This window comes from Odocoileus virginianus, chromosome 27 (assembly GCF_023699985.2).
Source record: "Odocoileus virginianus isolate 20LAN1187 ecotype Illinois chromosome 27, Ovbor_1.2, whole genome shotgun sequence".
Taxonomy (NCBI): Eukaryota; Metazoa; Chordata; class Mammalia; order Artiodactyla; family Cervidae; genus Odocoileus; species Odocoileus virginianus.
Window position 1 is genome coordinate 8,682,078 of NC_069700.1, and position 22,635 is coordinate 8,704,712.

The 22,635-nt window shown below is 46.5% G+C and overlaps 1 protein-coding gene across 6 annotated transcripts in view; it reads left to right on the forward strand.

The window, feature by feature from the left end:
• The window catches only part of JARID2 (jumonji and AT-rich interaction domain containing 2), a 230,817-nt gene that overhangs the window by 174,973 nt on the left and 33,209 nt on the right, over positions 1-22,635 (forward strand). For all 6 annotated transcript variants that reach the window (XM_070457079.1, XM_070457078.1, XM_070457080.1 and 3 more), the window contains 2 exons: positions 804-973; positions 15,663-15,839. In XM_070457079.1, the coding sequence (XP_070313180.1) occupies positions 804-973; positions 15,663-15,839 (347 nt within the window). The remainder of the gene's footprint in view (positions 1-803; positions 974-15,662; positions 15,840-22,635) is intronic.

Genomic DNA, 22,635 nt, shown 5'->3' on the forward strand with positions numbered 1-22,635 from the left:
GTGTAAATGAACAAGATCAAAGCTGTGATTTGTAGACACCAAGTGGATGAAGTACGAAGTCGGTGTCTATGTAGGATGGTAATAGGGACGAGGCCTGAAGGTGGGTTAAAGCCAGTTTTCTGAATCCCTCGGGACTTCAGGCTTTCTGTGCAGGTAGAAGGTAACCCATGATTTGGCCGTGAATGATGGGTTTTGAATAGACTAGGAAAGTAGATTCTGTGCCACTTCCCCACCCCACCCCGTATTATGTGCTTTATTTAATTAGTGTAGGGAATTTATGTGGCTGGATTGGAGTCACAAGAGCCTAGAGGTGGGGAGAGCCCGCCTCTGTCAGAGCCCACCTGACAGACCAGGGTGGGCGGAGTGTCCTCACATGAAGGGCATTGTGCGTGTGTTTGTGACAGTATCCTGTTAGAGCTCAGACTGCTAAGTAAGTGTGGCAGGTGGTATACAGAAAGCACCAAAGCTGTTAATCCCATATCATCTCATACGGCGTGCTGGTTTTGAAATACCCAGGCGCACATGTGGTTTGCACAGGCATGCGCTTGTGTGCACACATACACACATGATCATGGTGTATATTACATATCAGTTTAGAGAACAGCCTTTTAAGCAAATTTATTGCCCTTTAAGGCAGGCTTGTGGTTTATGAGAATGTGAGAGATATACAGAACCTTAATTAGAAACAAAGAATTTGCTTGAAACAAAGAGTCTTTCTTCGCTTTTGTGTCATGATTTTATTGCTGCACGTAGATCTTCCTATCTCTGCTTAATTTCTTTTTAATTTTCTCTTGTTCTTCCAGGCCCAGGCTGCAAGCACAAAGGAAGTTTGCTCAATCCCAGCCGAATAGTCCCAGCACAACTCCAGTCAAGATAGTGGAGCCATTGCTACCCCCTCCAGCTACTCAAATTTCTGACCTCTCTAAAAGGAAGCCTAAGACAGAAGATTTTCTTACCTTTCTCTGCCTTCGAGGTAAGATTGTGTTGCCAGTTTGAAGGGGGCAGCCTGGTTGAAATGAAAAGGGTCACGGCCACCCCCAGGTGTTGCCGTTGGCCGTGGTCTCTGTGCCGCACACCCGCGGTTTCCCAGGCTGGTTGAAGTGTCAAATGAGGGTCGCGCCCAGAAGGCGCTTGAGTCTTCTCTTTTCCTCTGATTCTTTGTTTTTAAATTGTATTTATTTATTTGGCTGCAGTGGGTCTTAGTTGTAGCATATGGGATCTCCCTTCCTGAACAGGGACTGAACCCTGGCCCCTTGCATTGGGAGTGTCCGGTCTTAGCCACTGGACCATCAGGGAAGTCCCTCCTTTGACTCCTGAATCGCTTTTTTTTGGCTTCTTGGCACACAGTGTCACAGCGTGTGGGTTCACATTTTTGTAATTGGTTTCTCCCTGACATTCGTTCGGTACCTCTGTCACCCCACCATCACACACGTGCTTTTGCTAACGTGGCTTTCTGTCGTGTAATTTTTTTTATTATTATTATTATTGGTGGGCTGGTTGTGGATGGGTGTGAAGTCCCTTTTCCATTTATGTCCTGAGGTCTGGGAAAAGCCACGCTATGGGAGGGCTTGGGGAGAAGTAGCAGCAGAACCTTCTAGGTGTAGGAAAGAATGGAAATACAGATACACACGAAGGGGACCAATGGGCAAGAGAGCACGGTGAGGATGCGATTTGGTAATGAAGGACGGGCTTGGGTCTGCATGGCCTCGTTTTGGGAACGTGTTTACTCCAGGAGCAAAGTGAGGGGAGAACACAGGATGGGGAAGGAGGTTGCGGAGTCTGCTTCGGGCAAGAGCATCACAGGAGGGAATTCTTCTCTCTGTCCTGCTGGGGGCACAGCATTTCAGTCTGTCATTTGATGATGCTCAGGTTGGTCACTGATTGAGAGGGAGTCTGTCAGGCTTTTCCACTATAAGTGGACCCTTGGCAGCCTTTGCAGTTTATATGTACTTCATTGGGAGACTGTTTGAAACTCTCTTTCATTTCTTACCAGACTTGATATACTCATTTTTTGGTGTCTGTGTGGACTCGTTTCCTGTTTTGTTCAGAAGGTTGTAATCTGTTACTCTCCTTTATTTTGACGTTTGCCTGAGATGCTTCCATCCTGGCTCCCTGGCACAGCAGAGGGCCCTGGGTGCATCTCACATAAACCCTCCCTTGGGCCTGCATGGGCCGTTTCTCCAAGGAGCCCTGTTTACTTTAAGGAACATCTCCTCTTCTCAAGTTGGGATCTGGGCCTGAGGTGTGCTCATAGCTGTTGGAGGGAAACACATCATCTGTGTCTGTGTGTGCACGCGTCCCTGGTGGCTCAGCTGGTAAACAATCCACCTGCGATGCAGGAGACCTGGGTTTGATCCCTGGGTTGGGAAGATCCCCTGGAGGAGGGCCTGGCAACCCACTTCAGTATTCTGGCCTGGAGAATCCCCATGGACAGAGGAGCCTGGCGGGCTGCAGGCCATGGGGTTGCAGAGTTGGACACGACTGAGTGACTAAGTACTCATGCATGTGTGCAAGGGCATGTTTGTGCACATGTACACACATGCTCATGAAGTATGTGTATTTGTGTCTCTAGGTCTGTTAAAATCCACAAGTGAGCACCAGTACCTCTGGTTTTAGTTTAGAACCAAACGGTTCATTTCTGGTTTTCTTTGTTCCATACTAAACTTGGAGAAAGCTGGCTCCTGTATATCCACAAATTACTTATTAACCCATTTTTTCCCAGAGTGCCCCACGCCCATCTCTGCCGCCACCCTTCCCACGGGGCCCTCCTGTTTTCACTTGGCTCCAACCCCATGAGTGTGCTGCCCTATGTGTGAACACGTTTTCACCCTGTTGTGGCTCTCACAACCCAGACAGGCTTCTCTGTTTGTTCTTCATCCCCACCCTCTCACACCAGTTAGTTCTCGGACTGAACTGTTGGCCAAAGGAAGATAAAGGGCTGAGTTTTTTGTTTGACATTACAGTCTATTGATAGTCCTGGAGACTCTCAGGACATATAGGAGGAGGGTAATCGTGTTCCGGTGTGGACCACTTGGCCCTCACAAAGGGGAGGTGGGGTGGCGGGGCCTCCTGCCAACATCTCCCTTGGGTTTGACGTGGCTGCTTGCGCACGGAGCCTAGTGGTCCTGAGTGTTGAGAGTGGAGATGGAAAAGATGGTGTGAAAGTCCAGCAGGAAAGAGGTGCAAGATTGGCTGTGAAGGGTGAAAGGAAGAGGGGCGGTGAGGTGACCGGCAGGTGGTGAGGCTGCTGTGGGGTGGTGTCATTGATGACGGAGGGGGAGTGGGACCAGGTGCTTAGAAGGAGGAGTTTGAGCCTCCTTTAAAGAAGGGATCTTTAAAGGGTCAGCAGTGCCATCAGCAACCAGGTGGCTCAGGTCACTAATTAAAGCTCTGTGTTGGTAGGACTCTTCTGCTGTGTCTTTAATGCCATTGGAGTCAAATTTACCCTGGAGCCATGCCTGAACTCTTTACTTCCCTACAGGAAGATTCACTGTTCTTGTTCTATTCAGTTCAGTCACTCCATCGTGCCTGACTCTTTGTGACCCCATGGACTGCAGCACACCAGGCCTCCCTGTCCATCACCAACTCCTGGAGCTTGCCCAAACTCATGTCCATTGAGTCGACGATGCCATCCAACCATCATCCTCTGTCATCCCCTTCTCCTCCCGCCTTCAATCTTTCCCAGCATCAGGGTCTTTTCCAGTGAGTCAGTTCTTTGCATCATGTGGCCAAAGTATTGGAGTTTTAGCTTCAACATCAGTTCTTGTTCTATTAGGATGTCAGAAAACTGCTTTGCCGATTATAGGTTTTAGTCCTGAACGTTTTTACCTATGGAATGAGTGTGACTTGTGTTTGGAGAGGAATTTGTGTGGGCAATGTGCACCTATTTGTGCACAATTTTGTAAAATCATATTTTCTGTGGTTTTGGCGATTGGTGGAGGACCTTGCTTGGAGAGCCATGCTTATTACTCAAGTACTTGGCATCTAGGGAAAACATCACATCTGGAGTCTTTGACACTGACAAGACTCTAGAAATAGGAGAATCATGTCTTTCATAGATATAGGAGAATCATGTGTTTCATAGATAGAGTTTACTTCTTTCACTTGTCAGATGGAACAAACCTTTCAGGAAGTGAAACCTAAGATGTTTTTTAAAATAATTTTGGAGAAATGCTCTGAGGCTGGAAAATTATTCCTACATTGATGAGCCAGACAATAAAACAGGTTGTGTTGTTCTTTTTTAGTTGATACACAATAACGTTCTGACACAGAATGTTGTACTCTCTCTCTTCCTCCTGAACTTTTTAGATTTAAGGTATTTTATTTTAAAAGCCATGAATTTGTGAGGTCGAGTGTGTTTATCTGATATGGTTTTCCTGAAAGCCTCAAACAATAGGTGACACGCTGAGTACCTCACGATCCTGGAAATGTGATGCTTTCGGTGGTATTAGCATATTTTAACATGGAATTGCTCATATGTTGAAGTATACAAGGGTTAAATAGACAATGTCTGTTGTAGTGGCACTTTAGTAATTTTCTTTCAGTTTCAAATGCAAAATCAAGTGTTAAACTTTTTTTAGTCTTGAAAGTATTTCATGTTCCACTAGGGAAGGTCAGTGGAAAAGAGGGAGAAATAGACCAAAAATAAAAAAATCAAAATACCCTTCTTTCCAGTCTCCTAGAGACAAGCACTGTTTACCACCTCAGTGAAATCCTGATGAGCCTTCTATGTGCGTATACAGGTCCCACACCCCAAATGAAATTGCATTTTATTTTGGCAATCTGGTTTCCTGTTTCAGAATCACAAAAATACCCATTCCATCGTGTGGCTGTCTCATCATTTACCTGATTCTCAATTTACATGTAGATGTATTTCTAACTTTTAGATATCAACTGCTGGTGACACTCGTCCTCACCAGAAATCTTTACAGACAAAGTTGATAGTTGAGAATTTGATTCACATTTTTTTACACCTGCAATCTAATTCTGCTACTGCTTTTCTGGCGGGAGTTGCAAGCCAGACATAGCTTGTCTGAGCCCCAGACTTCATGTTCAGTCTCAAGAACTGAGCCACTCCATCACCCTTGGGTGGAAGCAAGCGCAGATCCAGTAGAGGAGGCAGCCCTGATAAGCTCAGCATTGATAGGAGAGAAAGCCCAGCTGCAAAAATCATGCCGGAACCAGAGATCTGGAAACGATGCGTTGCCAAGGATTGCACATCATCTGGTCCTCAGTTATTATCCAGAACAGTCTCGGCACTGACTTGAAATATGGAAGAGAATGGGTCTTGGGACAGAAAGAAAGCTGGCTCATGGAGTTCTTTAAGTCTCGGTGTTTATTACCCATCAGTGACCCCCAGCAAACCCAAGACCTGCTCCCCTCTCTCCACAACTTCATTGAAAACTGAGGTGAGGGGAAAACTATGCCATTAGTAATTCTGAAGAGTGTGTACCTGTCAACACACCAGCCTGTTGTTCAGAGATAAGAAGCTTTAGAGATTTAAAAAAAAACTGTCTTAAGGCAGGTAGGGAGGGATCTTTCAGCCGAGTTTGGTAGGACTCTCCTTGACTGCTTAACGTGGTGACCTGAAACTTCCAAAGGAAAGCGAGCGTGATGGAGCAAGCCAGCCGATGTGTTTGCTATCTTTAAATGGCTGCTTTGGAGAGGGTCTGCACGGGTCCTGCCAGAGGCATAATTAGTCTCTTTCTTGGGGTGTAGATCTGCAGAGAAGGGGGGGGGTATACCGTTGCTGCATTTTTTGTCACCCGTTGTTCTTGATGAGTTCTGTTGTCTTCTCTTTGTTCTGACTATGACTATTTGCAGATTTGAAAAGCTTAACAGTGGAGCAGTGGCAGGCTAAATGAGTCTCTTATTTATGTTTTTCTCTTTGGGGGGCAGTGCAAATGAGATTCCCATGGAGGATCCCTGAAAATACACACCTGCATGCTTCCTTCTTCAGACCCTGGGCGTCACAGGCCAGCCCCAAAGGGATGGAGAGAGCTATTTTCCAGGAGGAGTTAGTATGAAAGACCCCCACCCCACCCCCCACTGTCAGCCCTGGTGGTCAGTCCTTTCTGTTTGGGGACCACTTGCCTTTTGTTTCCCAAGTCCTAGAGAATCTTCAGCGATCACCTATCATTCAATTGCTAATTAATTCAGCAAGCCTCTATTGAACTGTCTTTCAGTGCCAGAAACTAGAAAACAGATTACAACAGGAGGCATGATGGGTGCAGTCGACTGGACCCGCACGCTGGTGCCAGAGTGGGCCATGCTGGGCAGAGGGGACACAGGTGGAGTGGAGGGAAGGGCGCCCTGCACAGGCTCTAGGGGGAGCTGGCTTTCGAGACAGAGAAAGGTCTGCAGAAGCCCTGCCCATGGCTGGGCGCAGGTGACTTCGGTGCTTGGAGAGCTGGCCCCTTGTTAAAGCAGGGAGTCTGATGTGTCAGGTGCTTTCGCCCAGGCTGGATCGTCACCGCGGTTCTTTGGCTGAGGGGGAGACCTCACGGGTCTAGACCTTTGTTGAGTAAGTTGATCATGGCAGCATTGGAAAAATGGATAGAAGCTACAGAAGGCTAAGCAGTGGGCTATTGTAGGAAGATAGGCAGGAGGCCGATGGATGCTAGTGGATCTTGGGCAGGTGACTTAGAACTCTCAGCCTCAGTGTCCTCTTTTGTGAAATGGATGTGCAGTCAGCACGTAGGTGCTGTGGAGTTAGACTAAATTACGGGTGCGAAGTGGGCCAGATGGGGCCTGTGGTACCATCCAGCCCCTTAGTATTTCCTGGTAAATGTAGGAGATGAACAGGGAAGGGGGAACAGGTTCCTCCAAGTGACACGGAGGAGGGACAATCTAAAAGGCCAGCCAAGGAGAATGCAGATACCCGAAGACACAGGCCGCCCATGGAACTTTCTCTAAAGACAGTCGCTGGCTTTCTTGGCAAGGCACATGTATTTCGATAGAATACTGGCTTTGGGTATTGAGGTCGATAAATTGTAAGTAGGGCAAATGCAAAAGCCTGGGGTGATTTAGAGGTCACAAAATGAAAGGGGATTAACCTGCTAGAAAGCAATTAAGTAATCCTCCGATTGCAGGAGCACCATGGCTCTGATAATGAACTTCTTGAGCAAACTGGGAGTGCTTCACAGTATGTGAAGTCTTTGGGGACGAGGGCCCTCTGTCACAGTGGTACACAACTGACTCTTTTCTGGATGAATCCTTTTTGAGAGGTGTTGCATCTTAATTTTGGGGAGGGGTAACACATGAAGTGATGATCTCGCCACCGTGAGGATTCCAGTGGCTGTCCTCACGTTTCTCCAAACCAGACCAGCCTTATGTTCCTCATACTCTTGGTTTTCCAACAGTCTGTACACTTGGCTGAGTTGTGCTGAGCAAGCAGTTTATTTGCCAGAAGAGTTTATCAGGCTCATTATGAAGAAATATGAAACCATCGGCTCCTGAAGCGCCCAGGAGGGGAGGGATGGGGCCCCTCTAATTGCTCTGTGACCTCGATCGGTCGTTCAGACTACAAGACGTTTTGCTCAGAGGGTTGGCCGTGCTCCAGGCCAGCTGGCCCCTGACCAGGCTATGCCCTCCCTGGAGATGAAGCCAGTCCCTGCTCCCTGCCTGTGGCTGCCGGCACCGAGTCAGTGTGCCTCTCGGGTTGTCTCCAGCCTCTTCCCTACTTCCTGGTGATTCCCTCAGTATTTCTCATCCTTTCTGAAATCCTATGTAGAGAAGGTAGATGGGGGCAGAAATCTGGAAGTCAGGTTAGTCCTGTTCTGTTTGTGGAGCATGTGGCCGACAGCTGACAGCACTGAAGTGGCCAGTATCCATGTCCTAGAGATATGGTGCCCCTTTCCCCGTATTTACATCTCTGTTAAGGTCCCTGGGCGCTTTCCCCATGGAGAAAGCACGGACTTCGGTGTTGAGATGGCCTCTGTGTGGCTGCAGTGAAGTGAATTTCTGACTTGTTTCCTGTTCTGCACGTGATAGGTGGAAGTTAGTAGGTTGTGCCCACTGCGCTCTCTGTGTGGTATGACCTGTGCGTTGCGTTCATTTGCAGCAGAGAGATCCAGAGACCTTGTTCCATTTGACTGGATGTGTGTTTGTTCATGTATGTTTCAAGCCACGGGTATAGATGACAAGGGGGGGAGATAGTAAGTCGATTGTTCCAGCTGCTAATTAAACGTGCTTTCTCCCGTCCCTGTGTTCGGCTGGGTCTCCCTGTGAGCTGATGTTTCCGGAGGGAAGGTGGTTGTCGTTGTCGAGTCCCTCACGTCAGGGCTCTTGCAAAGAGAACGTGCGCCCCGCTCTGGTGGTGCGGCGGCGGCTCAGCCGTGTCCGACCCTCAGGACCCCATGGACTGTAGCCCACCCGGCTCCACTGTCCATGGGATTTCCCAGGCTCTGCTCTGCTGGGAGGCATCGCCTAAACGTGGGTCAGGCAGCCACACCTGGGAGCACGTAACTAAAGAGGCGGCCTCTGAGAGGACAGTCACATCAACCCTTCCTCCCTGTTCTTCCTGAAAAAGGTTCCCAAGGGCTGAAGTTTTCCAGCCCTTACAAGGCGTTGCTCTGCCACCTGTTCCCAAATTCCAGACCAACTACTGAGTTCATTTTGTATTTCCTGTCCTCTCTCTGGGCCCCACCCCATCCTCTCCCAGTGGCAGTCTGCAGACTCTCCCATTCAGGAGAGCAGGTAGGAAATAACTCACCTTTGCTCTCACCTGTGGAAGGGGGCAGCCTGCTTTCATAGTTGTGAGTTGTTTTGTTCCCTAAAGGTGCCACTGCCACATGGGTTGCTGACAGTGCTTTTTCCTGTGTTACCTCACAGCCTTCGGGGTCATCATAGTTGTTATGTCTGAAGATACTAAGCCCGTTGTACAGGCAAGTAAACTTGAGTCTCCCAACAAGTGGGTACATGACTGCCAAGCTGGCACGTCATCCTGGACTTTTAGACTCCATGCAGTCCAATGACTGGCGCCCTTGTTTTCGATATGTGTGTATTAAAAGGAAGATCAGTTTCAGTAGAGGCTTCATTACCCAGACTTCTGCCTGTATAATAAGGAACTAGGGGCTCCCTTTGCATTTGGACTTTGACTGGAGGGCTGTTCTCCAAGTCCTGCTGCTTGGTGGTGCCAGAAATGAAGTAGGGTGAATGTTGAAATCTTTTATCATAATATTAATTACCTTTTCTTTTTAGGGCACATGATATTAAATTTATACTGATACAATAGAGAAAAGTCATTTAAATCATGAATGTAAGTCACTCTAAAGAAAATAGCAGATGGATATAGTACCCGATGTTAAGAGTATATGGGGCTGGGCGGGGCTTTGGAAACCCTGGTGGAAATTCTTATTCCCTGGTAAATTGTAAAGGCTGACGTGGAAGAGATAGACCATCGCTCCGTGTGTCACAGTCGTCCTGGTCTCTCAGGGCACTTGTATTAGGTGTGTGGTTGCCTGAGTGTGCAGGGGGAGTGTGGGTCGCAGGTGCTTGGGTCAGTGCTGGGTACATGAGCGGTGGGATTAAAGGGCCAAGGTCGCACCCACTTTCTCCGATGACTGTCCAGTTTCAAAGAATGGAGCTCTCCTCTGCTAGAGCTCAGAAAATCAGTGAAGAACTATCTCCCCGCCCCCTGCCCAGACCCTGCCTGCTCCCTTTGAAGTTTTGTTTTTTTTTAATATGATAATGGGCTTCCTAGGTGGGACTAGTGATAAAGAACTTACCTGCCAGTGCAGGAGACAGGACATCCCTGACTCGGGAAGATCCCCTGGAGTAGGAAATGGCAACCCACTCCTGTACTCTTGCCTGGAGAATTCCATGGAAACGGGAGCCTGGTAGGCTGCAGTCCATGGGGTTTGCAAAGAGTTGGACGCGACTGAGAGTCTGAACACGTGGCATATAGGGCCCAATTGCTTCCATTCTCTGTGTGTATCCTGAAGATCCATCACAAACATGCCAGATCCCAGGCACGGCCCGGAGTGTGTGAGCTCAAGCTCCAGAATTTGACTCCCCAGCTAAATGACAGCGGGCGGGGAATCCCTTTAGGGTCTTTTCCAAAATCTAGCAGAAAGAGCTATGTTTAGCTTGTTAAGATAAAGAACTGGTCGGGGGAGGGAAGATAATGAGAAAGAGGGCTTGTGTGTACATGATTCACAGAGAAGAATCCAATTTTACAGAAACCGCAGCCCAAATTAGAGAAAGCAAGCTTTTGGATTAAAATGATTTCTGTTGTGGTTGTAACATACCACAGTTTGATTTTTGTCCAGATGAAAACATTTGGTTTTCACTTCAGTAAATATTGTGGAGACATTGCCAACTAATTCTGAAAAGTAATGAAATACGGCTTTGGCAAAGCACAGATGCGTTCTGCACTCCCGATTCCACCGACTGATCCAAGTTCAGATTTTTTTTTTTTTTTTTATGTTTGCTAATGCACTTGAATAATCAGGAGAGAAAAATCTGCCTGTGATTTTAATAGAAAACTGTAAGTACACGTGTATATCCCCTCCCCCCATTCCCTATGCCATTCATAACCCTCTTAAAATATTAAAAGCATTCACCTTTCATTGATGACTGCTTTAAAACTACAGAGTTTGTAGAGGAGATGTGCTTAGTCACTCAGTCATGTCTGACTCTCTGCGAGTCCTGTGGACTGTAGCCCGCCAGGCTCCTCTGTCCATGGGATTCTCCAGGCAGAATACTGGAGCAGGTTACCAAGCCCTCCTCCAGGGGGTCTTCCGGACCCAGGGATCGAACCCAAGTCTCCTGCATTGCAGGCAGATTCTTTACCTTCTGAGTCTGCAGGGAAGCCCGTGGAGGAGATAGATGGAGTTATTCTGTGTGATGAGGCAGCCTCTCTGACTTGTTGATTAACACCACAAGAGGGGCTGGTACCTACGGAGGGGAGAGAGCCCACCCCAGGAACCGGGTAGGGTATGCTCAGCCCTTTCTAAGACCCCTTGTCCTCTGTGGGAGGGGATGGTTTCTCTTCCGGAAGCTTTTCCTTGTATTTTCCAGCTCTCTCATCCTATTTTCATCTCTAGATCCATGCCTGTTTTCCTGAATGCTAGGCCCACAATGAGCTTTTCAAAAGTTTACCTCACCTGATGTTTGGAGGCAAAAAGTTTCCCTAATAAATTTTCTAGAGAGGAAGTTTGCTGCTTAGGTGTGAGAATCTATGAGTTGCAGACCATTTTTAATCAAAAATTCTAAAAAAATGCAGTCTTCTGTTTTCAGATGCTAAATGTTAACTTTCCATTCACACAGCTTCAATTGGATTAGCAAATGGGCCCATTCACCCATTTTATAAGAAGGAAGGTGGGGTGATTTCACCAGTGATAAATAGTCCAGACTACTGGCTGTTTTCAAGGCTTTGAAATACCCTTTCCTTCATCTGTTTTGTGTCTAACAGATTCCTCCTCCTCTAAGCTTATTTGTAAATTAGCTAATTGAGCTTGTATCTTGGCTAAGAAGAAAGAAATGCTCTATGTGAATGTCTTGATTAGTTTGGTTTCTCAAGTGCTTTTGGCTCTCTTTTATGTATTTGAGGTTCTTCTGCAGTTATTTTCTAGGTATTTAGCAGTCTGTGTTTCTCTGTCACCTTGGTTATGACATGTGGGATGATCTTCCTGGTTTTGTGTCAAGAAGAAAGAAGGGAAAGCTGCTTCTGCTGCTTTTTCCTGGGTGCTGTGGTTCCCCCTGATCTGGAATGTTGGCATGACCCTCTCCATCACTTCTAAGTGGACATGTCAGCAGGTCTTAGAGGGATTACCAGTAGCTGCCTGGTGACCGAGGTCTGCAGTATGCAGTGTTGCTGGATTTAGTCTTTTCTGCATGGTTTAACTTGACCACAGGGTTGACAAGAGGTACCGGTGTGCAGGTACCCAGAAAAATTCTGAAGGTATGTTCCTTCTTGGTGAGAAGCTATAGTTGATGAGGCCACTCCTGAGATTGGCAGTGGCTTTTTAAATGAAACGTGGAAGGTGGTAAGGCTCTACCCAGGCCGTGATGTGGAAGGGAGAATTGGCACCAGCTTATTGTTTGAGCCAAGGGCATCCTGACCTTTCTGCCCAAGGCTTGATAATAATATCAAGCACTGGGCTTTTTCCTCCTCTAAACCCTTCTCTTTTCATCACAGGAGTCTCTCCATTCCTCTTCTTATTTGAGCATCTATATTGTCTTTTATTTTGTTGATGCTGTCTTTAGGTCCAACCAGCAAGGCATTTAGGAGAAAACCCTCCTTAGGAGAGCGCACATTACTTTACAGGGTGAAAGCGATCGCTTTTATCCCTTGTGCCCCCACACTTGTGTCCTTCCCACCTCTGACTGCAAAGCCAGTCCCATCAGAAAAAGTCTCGTATTATTCTAAGCTTCGCTTTAGGAGTGAATTCCTCAGGGAAAACTCTCCCCACCCGCTTCCCTCGTCTTCTGTTTCCTACTTCATATTTCTCTTCCAGAATATCTGTCTTCTAGAACATAAATCGGGTTACATCACTTTGTGTATACTTGGCTGAGAAGCTGTTTAAAGAAATGGATTCATAAGGTTGGTTGCTTTCTTCTTTTGTTAAAATTACTCTATATGCTTTCTTTAGGATATTAATGAAACTTGGGTTCTGAATTGAACTCCTCAACATTTCCTCCATTTTACTTCTTTGACATAAATATAGTGCTCACTGCTTTCTCAGTCTTGAACGTAAGGAATGTGATGCTTCATGTATTGGGTTTGAATTTCAAAATATCCTCAACAGACTCTGTAGGTGTCAGTTACCTCTTAATTTCTCATGTGGTTCATGTGGATTTTGCCCAATTCTCTTGGAAGCAGACTTGCTTTGCTCCCAAATGGCCTCAGTTGCAGAGTTTATTCCCTTCTCTCCTGATCCTGGTGGGATGGAGCAAGGCTTACTTCCTGAAATTCCATCCTGCAATCCTGCTTCCCTCCAATAGAGGGCAGAGTGAGCTGTGGACGTTACTGCAGGGTCTACACACACCTGCCCTGCGTGGGACGGTAATGATCCGCTTTCTGATTTCAGCCGCTGGTCAGTGCATCTGACATAGTGTGCAGGGAGGCTTTTCTTTAAGAGAAGTTAGGTGTGGCTATTTTGATCTTGAAGGAACTTGAAGAAATGTGTTTAACCTCTTTCTTATTTTACCGAAGAGGAAAATTTAATGGCTGAGTCTGTCACTTCCAAGTGTTGAGTCCCCAGCTTTGTCTGACAGCATGTAATGTGTTACTTGATGTCATGTCACATGCTGGAATGAGTTGGAGTTTATGGGAAATTTCCTCTCCTTTCTTTATTATTTTTTTTTTAACTCTGAACCTCTTTGAGCACTGAAATAAGGTTTCTTGGTTTTTTTCCTTAAATACTTAGATTTATGGGACTTCCATATTGGTCCAGAGGTTTAAGACTTCACCTTCCAGTGCAGGGGGTTTGGGTTTATCCCCGGTGGAGCAGCTAAGATCCCACATGCCTTGTGGCCAAATACAAAACATAAAACAGAAGCAGTTGTGTAATAAATTCAATAAAGATTTTTTTTTTTTTTAAGGATAGATTTAGGAAATGGCCCATTGGTGTAGGTACATTTGGCCTTGGAGGTACATACTTTGTGTGTCTCTGTGAATGATATGCTCTGACTGGAAACTTTTTTAAGTACGAAGCTGGGAAGGATGGTGTCACTTCTTTTTCTATTCAGTCTTGTACTAGTTGTAAAACCACTTAGTACAAGGGTAAATATATTGTTCAAGTGGGGAAAAGGCCAGATATTTCCTCCTCCTCTTTCTTTTTTTTTTAAAGCTTCATCTTCTAACTTCTACTTGATCAGATGGTTTTCCCCAAAGCCTCTGACAGACCTTCCTTCTGTTGAGAACCTGCTTCTAATTGGAAATGATCAAAGGGGGGAAAACAAAGGAAATGGCTTTGGTCAGAGTGTCTCCAGTTATGTTATACAGAGTGTTTGTCACACATATCCCTTTGGAGTTTCGTTTCCATTCAGTGCTGTGACCCAAATAACTTGTGGGCTGGGGTGTTTGAATATCAGTAAGTCATGCTGACAATAGTGGAAGGTGCTGTCTTTGTCTTTGCATTTCGGGAGCTGGGCAGTTGTGGTTTGCCACTTCAGTGCTTCGACGCTGCTCGTTCATGTCCATCTCGTTAGAACAGGTAGCCCTGATGCTAGAATGGTTAAATTAGCCATTGTGGTTCAGTTTGAGATCCAGTTTGGGAAGGAGAGCACATTCAGTTACTTGAATCTTGACTGATACTCCTGAAGTGTTGGCTCATTCACAGGAAGCTGGCAAGAGAAGAAGTGAACTTCACACTTATTCTTCTGTTTCTTGATAGCAGCTCTCCTCCGGATACTTAATGGGAAAGAAAATGAAAGTTATTGCCAGAAATTAACTCAGGGGTTTCACAAATTGATCGATTAATCAATAAACCAATTAACTAATTAATTATTAAAAAAATTAACAGCCTTTGGTCCCAAACAGTATACCAGTGAATGGACAGATCTCCTTCTGAAAATTCATGATTTGATAAAGAAGAACTGTATTGTGTTTCTTTGTAATATTGAGCTTGTTTTCTGGTGTTACTGTTCTGTCTTAGGTTCAGAAGCAAAAACATTTGGAGATGAGGTTAAGGTGTAAAAGGAGTAAGGGATTGGGTTCTGTGAAGAGGTTTCTTTGATTTTTAAATTTATTTAAGCCAGTCTTCTAGTTAGTGTTATGCAGGAATTTATTTTAATAATTTTACATGCTTTTAACCTGATCATAATATCAAAGTAGCTTCCAAATATATTGTGATTTTGGAATCCATACCTGTCACTCACCCCCTATGAATATGAGACAGATTCCTTTTATAAGGATATGTCATATTTCGTTTTTATCACTTGTCTCTTTTTTTTTTTTCATTTTACTTTCATTTGCTTAAGTTCATACTTTTTAAGTCTAGACGATGTAACCCAGAATAGTCTCATGTCTTTGATACTATGGATAGGGGTTTTTTTGTTTTGTTTTGTTTTTTTGGCTCAATTAAATCTTTTTTTCCTCCCTCCCTTCTCAAGAATAGTCAAATGAGGTTTTAAAATTTTTGATTTGTTATGTTTGGTGAATGGCATCGTCCCTCCTCCCTGCTGGGGTATTTTGCTTGAAATCTGTTAAAGGGACACAGAGTTCTGTTTCCTGGGGGATGTTTGAAAAATAAAAATGGCAGTAAAGATGAATTGCTTTATCTGCTTGGTCATGAGGATGTAAGTTTGTAATTTAATACATGGGTCTGCTTGGGCTTCCCTGATAGCTTAGTTGGTAAAGAATCCACCTGCAATGCAGGAGACCCCAGTTCAATTCCTGGATCGGGGAGATCCACTGGAGAAAGGGATAGGCTACCCACTCCAGTTTTCTTGGGCTTCCCTGGGGCTCAGCTGGTAACGAATCCGCCTGCAATACGGGAAACCTGGGTTCCATCCCTGGGTTGGGAAGATCCTCTGGAGAAGGGAAAGGCTACCCAATCCAGTATTCTGGCCTGGAGAATTCCACGGACTGTACAGTGCATGAGGTTACAAAGAGTGGGACCCAACTAAGCGACTTTCACTTGCCACTTGAAGTGGGCTCTGGAAGGGGTGGAGACTCAGGCCGGTGTTTATGCCCCTCCTTTTGACCCCGCCAGGTTCTCCTGCGCTGCCCAACAGCATGGTGTATTTTGGAAGCTCTCAGGATGAGGAGGACGTTGAGGAGGAAGATGATGAGACAGAAGACGTCAAAGCAGCCACCAATAATGCTTCATCTTCATGCCAGTCAACCCCCAGGAAAGGAAAAACCCACAAGCATGTTCACAACGGACATGGTAGGTTCACTGTTGAATTTGGATTTAACAGATAAAATCCAAAGCTTTGAGTGAAAAGTGGAATAGATCATATATTGAGAAGATGATCAAGGTGGCCAAGTTGGGTTAGTGATGTTTTGCGTACTTCTTTAAGTAACACACATTTAACGGCGAGATCGGCCGGTATAAAACAATCGAAACAATTGTGTTTGAGATAAATAGATTGTTGGATACATATTCTTAAGTTTGTGAAGACGATGGTAAATTCCAGAAGAACACAGATGTAGGAATTGGAGGACGAAGATATCTCATCTGAACAGGCGTGGTCGAGGTGATTTCATGAAGATGCTGTTGTCATTTCACTTAACAGTTCTGATTCCAGCAGTTATCCAGCATGTGAAATCAGGGGCATGCATGTGTAGACTCATTTTTTCCCCCTGACTGTTAACATTTCAGGGGCAGGACACATAGCCCCAAAAAATAAGAACGAAGGGTTGACTGTGAGAAAAAAAAAGTATAAATGAGTTGACCGTGGAAAGTGCCCAGTGGTTTTTCAACAGGGAGCTGACTTAATCAGAGTTATATTCTGAAAAGATTAAGCTGGCATCAATTAAGAGGATTTCATAAAGGGAAATGATTTCAAGAAGAGGAAACACATTAAAAGGCTGTAATTGTAGGCAATTACCTGGCTCAAGGCAACAGGGGACTAAAAGGTGGCAATATAGATGGGAGGATATAAGTACAAAAATTTGGGGGCAGAGAAATACTGCAGGGGTGGGGTTGAGAGAACTTGATGAGTAACTGGATTAGCTTGGGGTGTGGCGGGGGGTGGGAAAGGAAGTGAGAGGAAAGAGCATGATGCCCGCAGAGGTAATGCCTGCTTTCTGTGAGCTCTTACCCAGCTTCTCTGCTCAAGAGCGTATTTCCCTTGGAACTCACAGAGCGCCTGGAACGTAGAGCGTCCACTTCTACAAACGACAGAAAATCAGCGCTGCCAGTAAGTGATTAAGGCAGAGGAAAGTTCTTCTCATTCTTGTCCTTCACGGCTGAGCCTTAGCCACCCCTAGCCTTTCTGGACTCGATGGGAAGTTGACCCGTAGCACCAGCATCACTTGGATGTGATGGGAATCTGGCCACCTGCACTGGTGTTGACATTTCTGCCTTGACAGTTGCATGATTTTTTATTTGTCCTGCTTCCTGTTTAGGGCTATGTTTAGGTGGCATAGAGAGATGGCGGAGATGTGACTTAAAGACCCTAGAGTTTGTTGAGGAGATGAGGTTAGTGATCTCAGTATTTCTCAGCTTCCTTACCTATAAGGAAGGCACTGAGTGAAGTGTTTGAATAGCCTCTGTTAGCTGTGTGTAGACCTGTTCATGTTAAGGGGTGGCTTCTTTAACTAGTGCGTGGTCTCAGAAATCTCCTTGGTGAGAGGGCAGACCAGAGAGCTGTTTTCCATGAATGACAGGAGAAATAATAGATTTTAGGGTGTGTCCATCTACATTATCCTTTGATCCCATCTGCTCTCTCTCCAGCAGAGTCACTGGGAGGTGCTCGGGACAGGAGGCATTTCTTGCTTTACAGTTGAAGAAAGGGAAGAGCTAATGTCCTGTACCCATCACTAACAGTGGCCGATTGCAGATGAGAGTCAAGAGTTCTGACATGCTCCCTGCCCCAGAGAGCGCCATCCTCTTGTGAGGGTGAGCACGTGGACAGTCTGTGGTGTGCTGGTGGAGTTGCACTCCGTCCGGTTGACAGCGGCGAAGAGCCGGTGCCTGGGACTCCGGGACTCGTGGTTTTCACAAGCAGTCAGGCCCGGATCCCCGAGAACTCTGTTTCCATGATTAATACATACAGATCAAACATGGCAAGATTCCTATAGCAGTTTAAACTTGTCTTTCCTGCTCTGTGGTTTGTTTTTTTTTTAATTGAGACTCTTCTGTAACTATTGAGCAGAATTCCTTGTAATGGGATTTAATTATGGGTACCCATCAGTTGCAAAAGTGAATGTTTCAATGCACCGTAAGACTACAGAATGACCCAGATATTCCTAAGAAGGTTCACTTGGGATGGAAAGTGGTGGGAGTACAGGTGGTGTTTCCCTGATCTGTTGGCACGGCCGTGGGCCAGTGGTTGTATCGGTAAAGAAAGCAGTTGGATGGGAGGTGGTATCGATGAGACAGCGGCTCAGGCTTACCCAGGACCAGTGCCAGCCCACTTGTTTCTTCTGGGGTCCAGAGGAGGTCTTCAAATTCAGAGATGAACTTTTCTGGTTTAGGTTCTTAGGGTACCTTGCCTCGGTGTGTAAGGCACCAAGGCCTGGTCGCGCTCCGCCGAGCAGCAGGCTGGTGTGAGTTGCCGAGCCGGGGGCCGGGCCACATGGACTTGCCCCTCTGCAGAGCAGGTGAGGCCCTGGGCGTGGCAGTTGTTCAGGAGGCCGTGGCGCGCTCCACCCCTCAGCCCCCGCTCGCTGGCTGTGGAGGGTGCTTGGGGAGCGTGAGCGAAGACTCATTCTCAAGGTTAAAGTTGGTTCTCAGAGTGTATGGAAAGAGATATGGGGTGCAGCCTGTGAGTGAGATGAGGGTGTCCCTTTTCCCCCTCCTTCCTTTTTGATTGATTTTTGATACTTGCCTTATGTTAACCCCTTCGTTTTCCCAAAAGAAAAATCTACAGACTGATCATCTCCATTTCCTTTTGATTTGTGACTCAGGTGAAAAATGTGCACGTGTTAGAGCAGATTTTCTAAACAGGAAAACCTGGCTGAGGCCATCATCACCGGGGAGTCAGGCAGGTTCTCAGGATTGCGAACTTTTTCGCACAAGAGTAGGCTGCTTTTTCGTTGTCCGTGACGCTGGGGTTCTCTTGTCTGGTGGTGCTTCCCCCTGCTTTGTGAGCTGGAGATGTGAAGTGTGTTGGGAGATCCGGCATCTATATCCTCCTCCCAGAAGCGGAAGTAAATGCACAGAAAACATGGGGAACACTTTATCATGGGGATAGCTTTGGCCCCAAACCCTGATCTGCCTGCAGATCCAGAAAAACGGTTTTATTTAGGCTGTGCAGGTTTGAAGGGAGGGGAACCGAAGATGCCAACGGTGTTCTGCTTTATCTCGTTTCTCCCCTGAACTTGAACCTGTGTGGGCAGCAGCAGGGCTCCTGGAAGCCAATGCAGGAGAGAAGGTACACCCCTGCCCCCTCCCCTCCCCTCCCCCTCCGTGTCTAATGGCCCGGCCTGGGGCAGACCCAGCTCCCTGGGGGTCTGACCCCTGACCCCAGCAGTCCCCTGTAAGAGCCTGGTGTCCCTAGCAGCTGTTTAGTTGTGCAGACGTTACCGAGGACCCTGATGTTCTCATTTATAATCCAGTGGGCATCCTAGTGGAAATGGATTGTGGTTTATTAAAACACATGGTCTGAAGTGACACAGACAGCATCATGTATGCTCATAACCTTGGCTTCATACTCAGGAGTCACAATAGCAATGCCTCCAACAACTTCTATTTTGAGGACTCTCTTCTTGAGTTTCCAAAATACCCCTCCATCTACAGAGCCTGAGATGATCCTCACAGGAGAGCACTTAGGTAATCTCTGTATTTGGCCACCAAACAACACAGTCAAAACGGGCCTCTGAGTATTTGTGTTGGAAGTTAATATTTGAAGTGACTGTTTGAGAAGTTCTTGTCATTGGTAATTGTTCTTCAGCAGGGTAAGTGAGGTAGAGTAGAGGAATTAATGCGTCTGTCTAGAAAGAGTCTGGCTTTGGTTTTTCTTAGCCTTTCACAGGAGAACTCAGTGAGAGTGGGTTGCTCAGATCATCCGCATATTGTGTATTCTTCTCATGCCTTTTTTTTTCACTCCACTTAAGGAAAATGGAAGGAATAGCAGAGATCTCTCTCTCTCTTGGGCTTTCCTGGTGGCTCAGATGGTAAAGCGTCTGCCTGGAATGCGGGAGACCCAGGTTTGACCCCTGGTTTGGGAAGATCCCCTGGAGAAGGAAATGGCAACCCACTCCAGTACTCTTACCTGGAAAATTCTGTGGACTGAGGAGCCTGGTAGGCTGCAGTCCATGGGGTCGCTAAGAGTCGGACATGACTGAGCAACTTCACTTTCACTCTTTCTTTTGGTGCGCCTCTCTTTCTGAAGAAAGACATTTCTCACAAACCTTTTTAAACAGCATGTCATTAGACTCCCAGCTGGAATGATTTCATTGCTTTTGAATTGACATTGGGTGGGTTCCGGTGGGCGGGGCAGGGTGCATTATTTAAGGACCCAAAATAGGTCGTTTGGCCGACTTCATCTGTTTCTGCCCTGGGATCACCTTAGAGATGCATTCGGCCCTCTGGGTGGTGGAGGGGTGGTCCTGTGTGCAGGACCAGGGTCCTTCCCTGTGCCACAGGTGATGCTGTCCAGCTGAGAAGAGCTTTTTTTCTTTAACTGATGCTTTTGTGGAATATCCTCTTCACCTTTTTTTAAACCTCCTGCAGCTTGATTTTTTCTTTCCCCCCTCCCAGTTGGGGCAAGTGAATCTCTTGAGTTGGAGTATGGATTGGAAGCCTGTTCTTTAAGAGCAGGAGAATGTGCAGAGTGGGAAGTGTGTTGTTAACCCTCCGCTCCTCTCTCATCTGGGGCCACTTGGCCTAGTGGCTGAGAGCAGGATGCTGATGCTTGTTGGCCCAGATGTGGTCGCTACTTGAGGCAGTTCTAGTTTTCTTATCTTTAAAGAGGTAGTAGGCATGCTTTTTCATAGGTTTTTGTGAAGGGTAAATGAGTCAGTGTAGGTGTATTTCTCTCTGTAGAGAGTGTAGTGTAGTGTATTTCTCTCTGGTAGAGAGCACCATATTGGCTGTTAATGCCTCATGTGATTGTAAGATCTGGAAGTCTAGAAATAGCCTTGTAGTTGATAAGAGAATCCCAGGAAGTTAGTATGTTTCAGGTACCTGGCACACGGTGAGGGCTGCCCCAAGGGGACTGTCAACATTGAGTCACCCCAGAGGGGCTGTGAGCGCTGAGTGTGAGTCATGCCCAACCTCAGCACCAGGAGCTGCTCCATGTGTGATAGCCAGACCCTGCTGAACCAGGGTGATCAGCTCTCCCTCGTTTCTTGTTTTCCTTAAGCGTTTGCCCTGTGGGTCCATGCAGACCCTTGGGGGCACTCTTGTGCCTCCTATTTATTTATCATGCAGATGTCTCTTCCTGGGGATGGCAGGGCCCCTGCTCTGTGGTGAGAGGCTCCGGCAGATTTCAGAGATGGATGGCTGGGGGGATGGGTCCGGTGGTAGAAGAGAAGCTTCTGGCTCGAGTCCACCTTCCAGACCAGGTGTCATGATCCAGTGGTTTAATCTCTTTAGGCCCCAGTTTCCCCGTTTGTAAAATGCGGAGAGCACCTGACTTTTTCTATTCGGGTTCAGGACAGGCAGGGGTGGGGTTTCATTTTGGGGGTGATGGGGACTTTAAACTTAAACTGTGATGGTGGTTGCACAAGTGTGAATATGCCAGAACCCACTGGATGGTGCATGTTGAATGAATGGATCTCATGCTATGTGGAGAGTGGCTCACTAAAGAGAAACAAGTGTGTGTTAGGACTGAGTGAGTGACGGATGCATTTAGCATAGCGCCCGGCTCTTGGTAGGTTTTCAGAAACGGGGTCTGGCTACCATTTTATTCCTGGCTTCAGGCCCCATGACTCTTCCAAAGAACTCTGCAGTGTTGAAGAAACTAAGGTAACGTATTAGATTTTCAGAATCTTTAATCAGTTTGGTTGTTCATACTCGGCTGGGATGTGTTTATATCACACGCATTGTACATTGAGTTGCTGAGCTGTTCATCCAACTGCTCAGTATTTAATTTTTCCAGCTGCATTCATCTGGCCTGTCTCAAGGGCATGCTTCAGTCACGTGGGAATTATGCTGTTCCCAGAGATTTTAAAGTGCACATATAGGATGTCCTTTTCTTTCCTCCCATTCCTTTCCTGGCTGAGGGGTGAGTGGAAGTGTGTGTGGGACAATGGCAGATCCACAGACTTTATTTGGAGAAATTGAAAACAGTCCTTACTATGATAGAGATACTGCTGTATTTGGTTTTCTGTACTAATTTTTTATTTTGCATTTTTATCCATTCTTTTATAACTTGTAGAGTTGATCATGTGTATGGAATGCTTTCCAATTTGACTTTTGTGCACATTTACTTTCCATTCACAGCAAAACCTTGAGATTCCTTGTTCAGGTCCAGAGGTGGGCCAGAGGTCTTGCCATTGACTTCAGAAGTGGTTGACCTTTCAGAATTCATCTCCTTGAATGTATCTCCTTGAATTCATCTCCTGGCTTTAGGAAACCCCAGGCTGCAAAAAGCACTTGATTCATTTGCTCTTCAGAGTTACTGCTTGTCCCCTGCTAGAGTATATCCCATGGCTCTGTGCCATGTCTTGGTTCCTGAGGGTGAGAAAGCGTGAGACCCGTCTCGGCCCACTGCCCCTCCTCTCAATGGGTCCTCCGCCCGGGTGTCCTCTGGCCCCCCTGCGGCATGTTGGAAAACTCAGGCGCCTTGAGCCAGCTGTTGCGGGGACAGGCAGGATCAGTTACCATCCGGCCATCCATCTTGGCCTTCGCTCGGCTCCCTTGGGGGCCAAGTGGGCCAGTGAACCATTTTTCAGTGGCAGAAGCCATTCACCCTGATGATTGGTCTTTCTGATGCCTTGACCTTTATATTATGATGAAGGTCATCTGCTCTTTTCAGACTTTGGTTTCTGCAGTTATTAGGATCCTGTGTAAGGAACATGTTTAATTGGCAAATCTATCCAACTCTATTGGGTGAATTACATTATTGCCC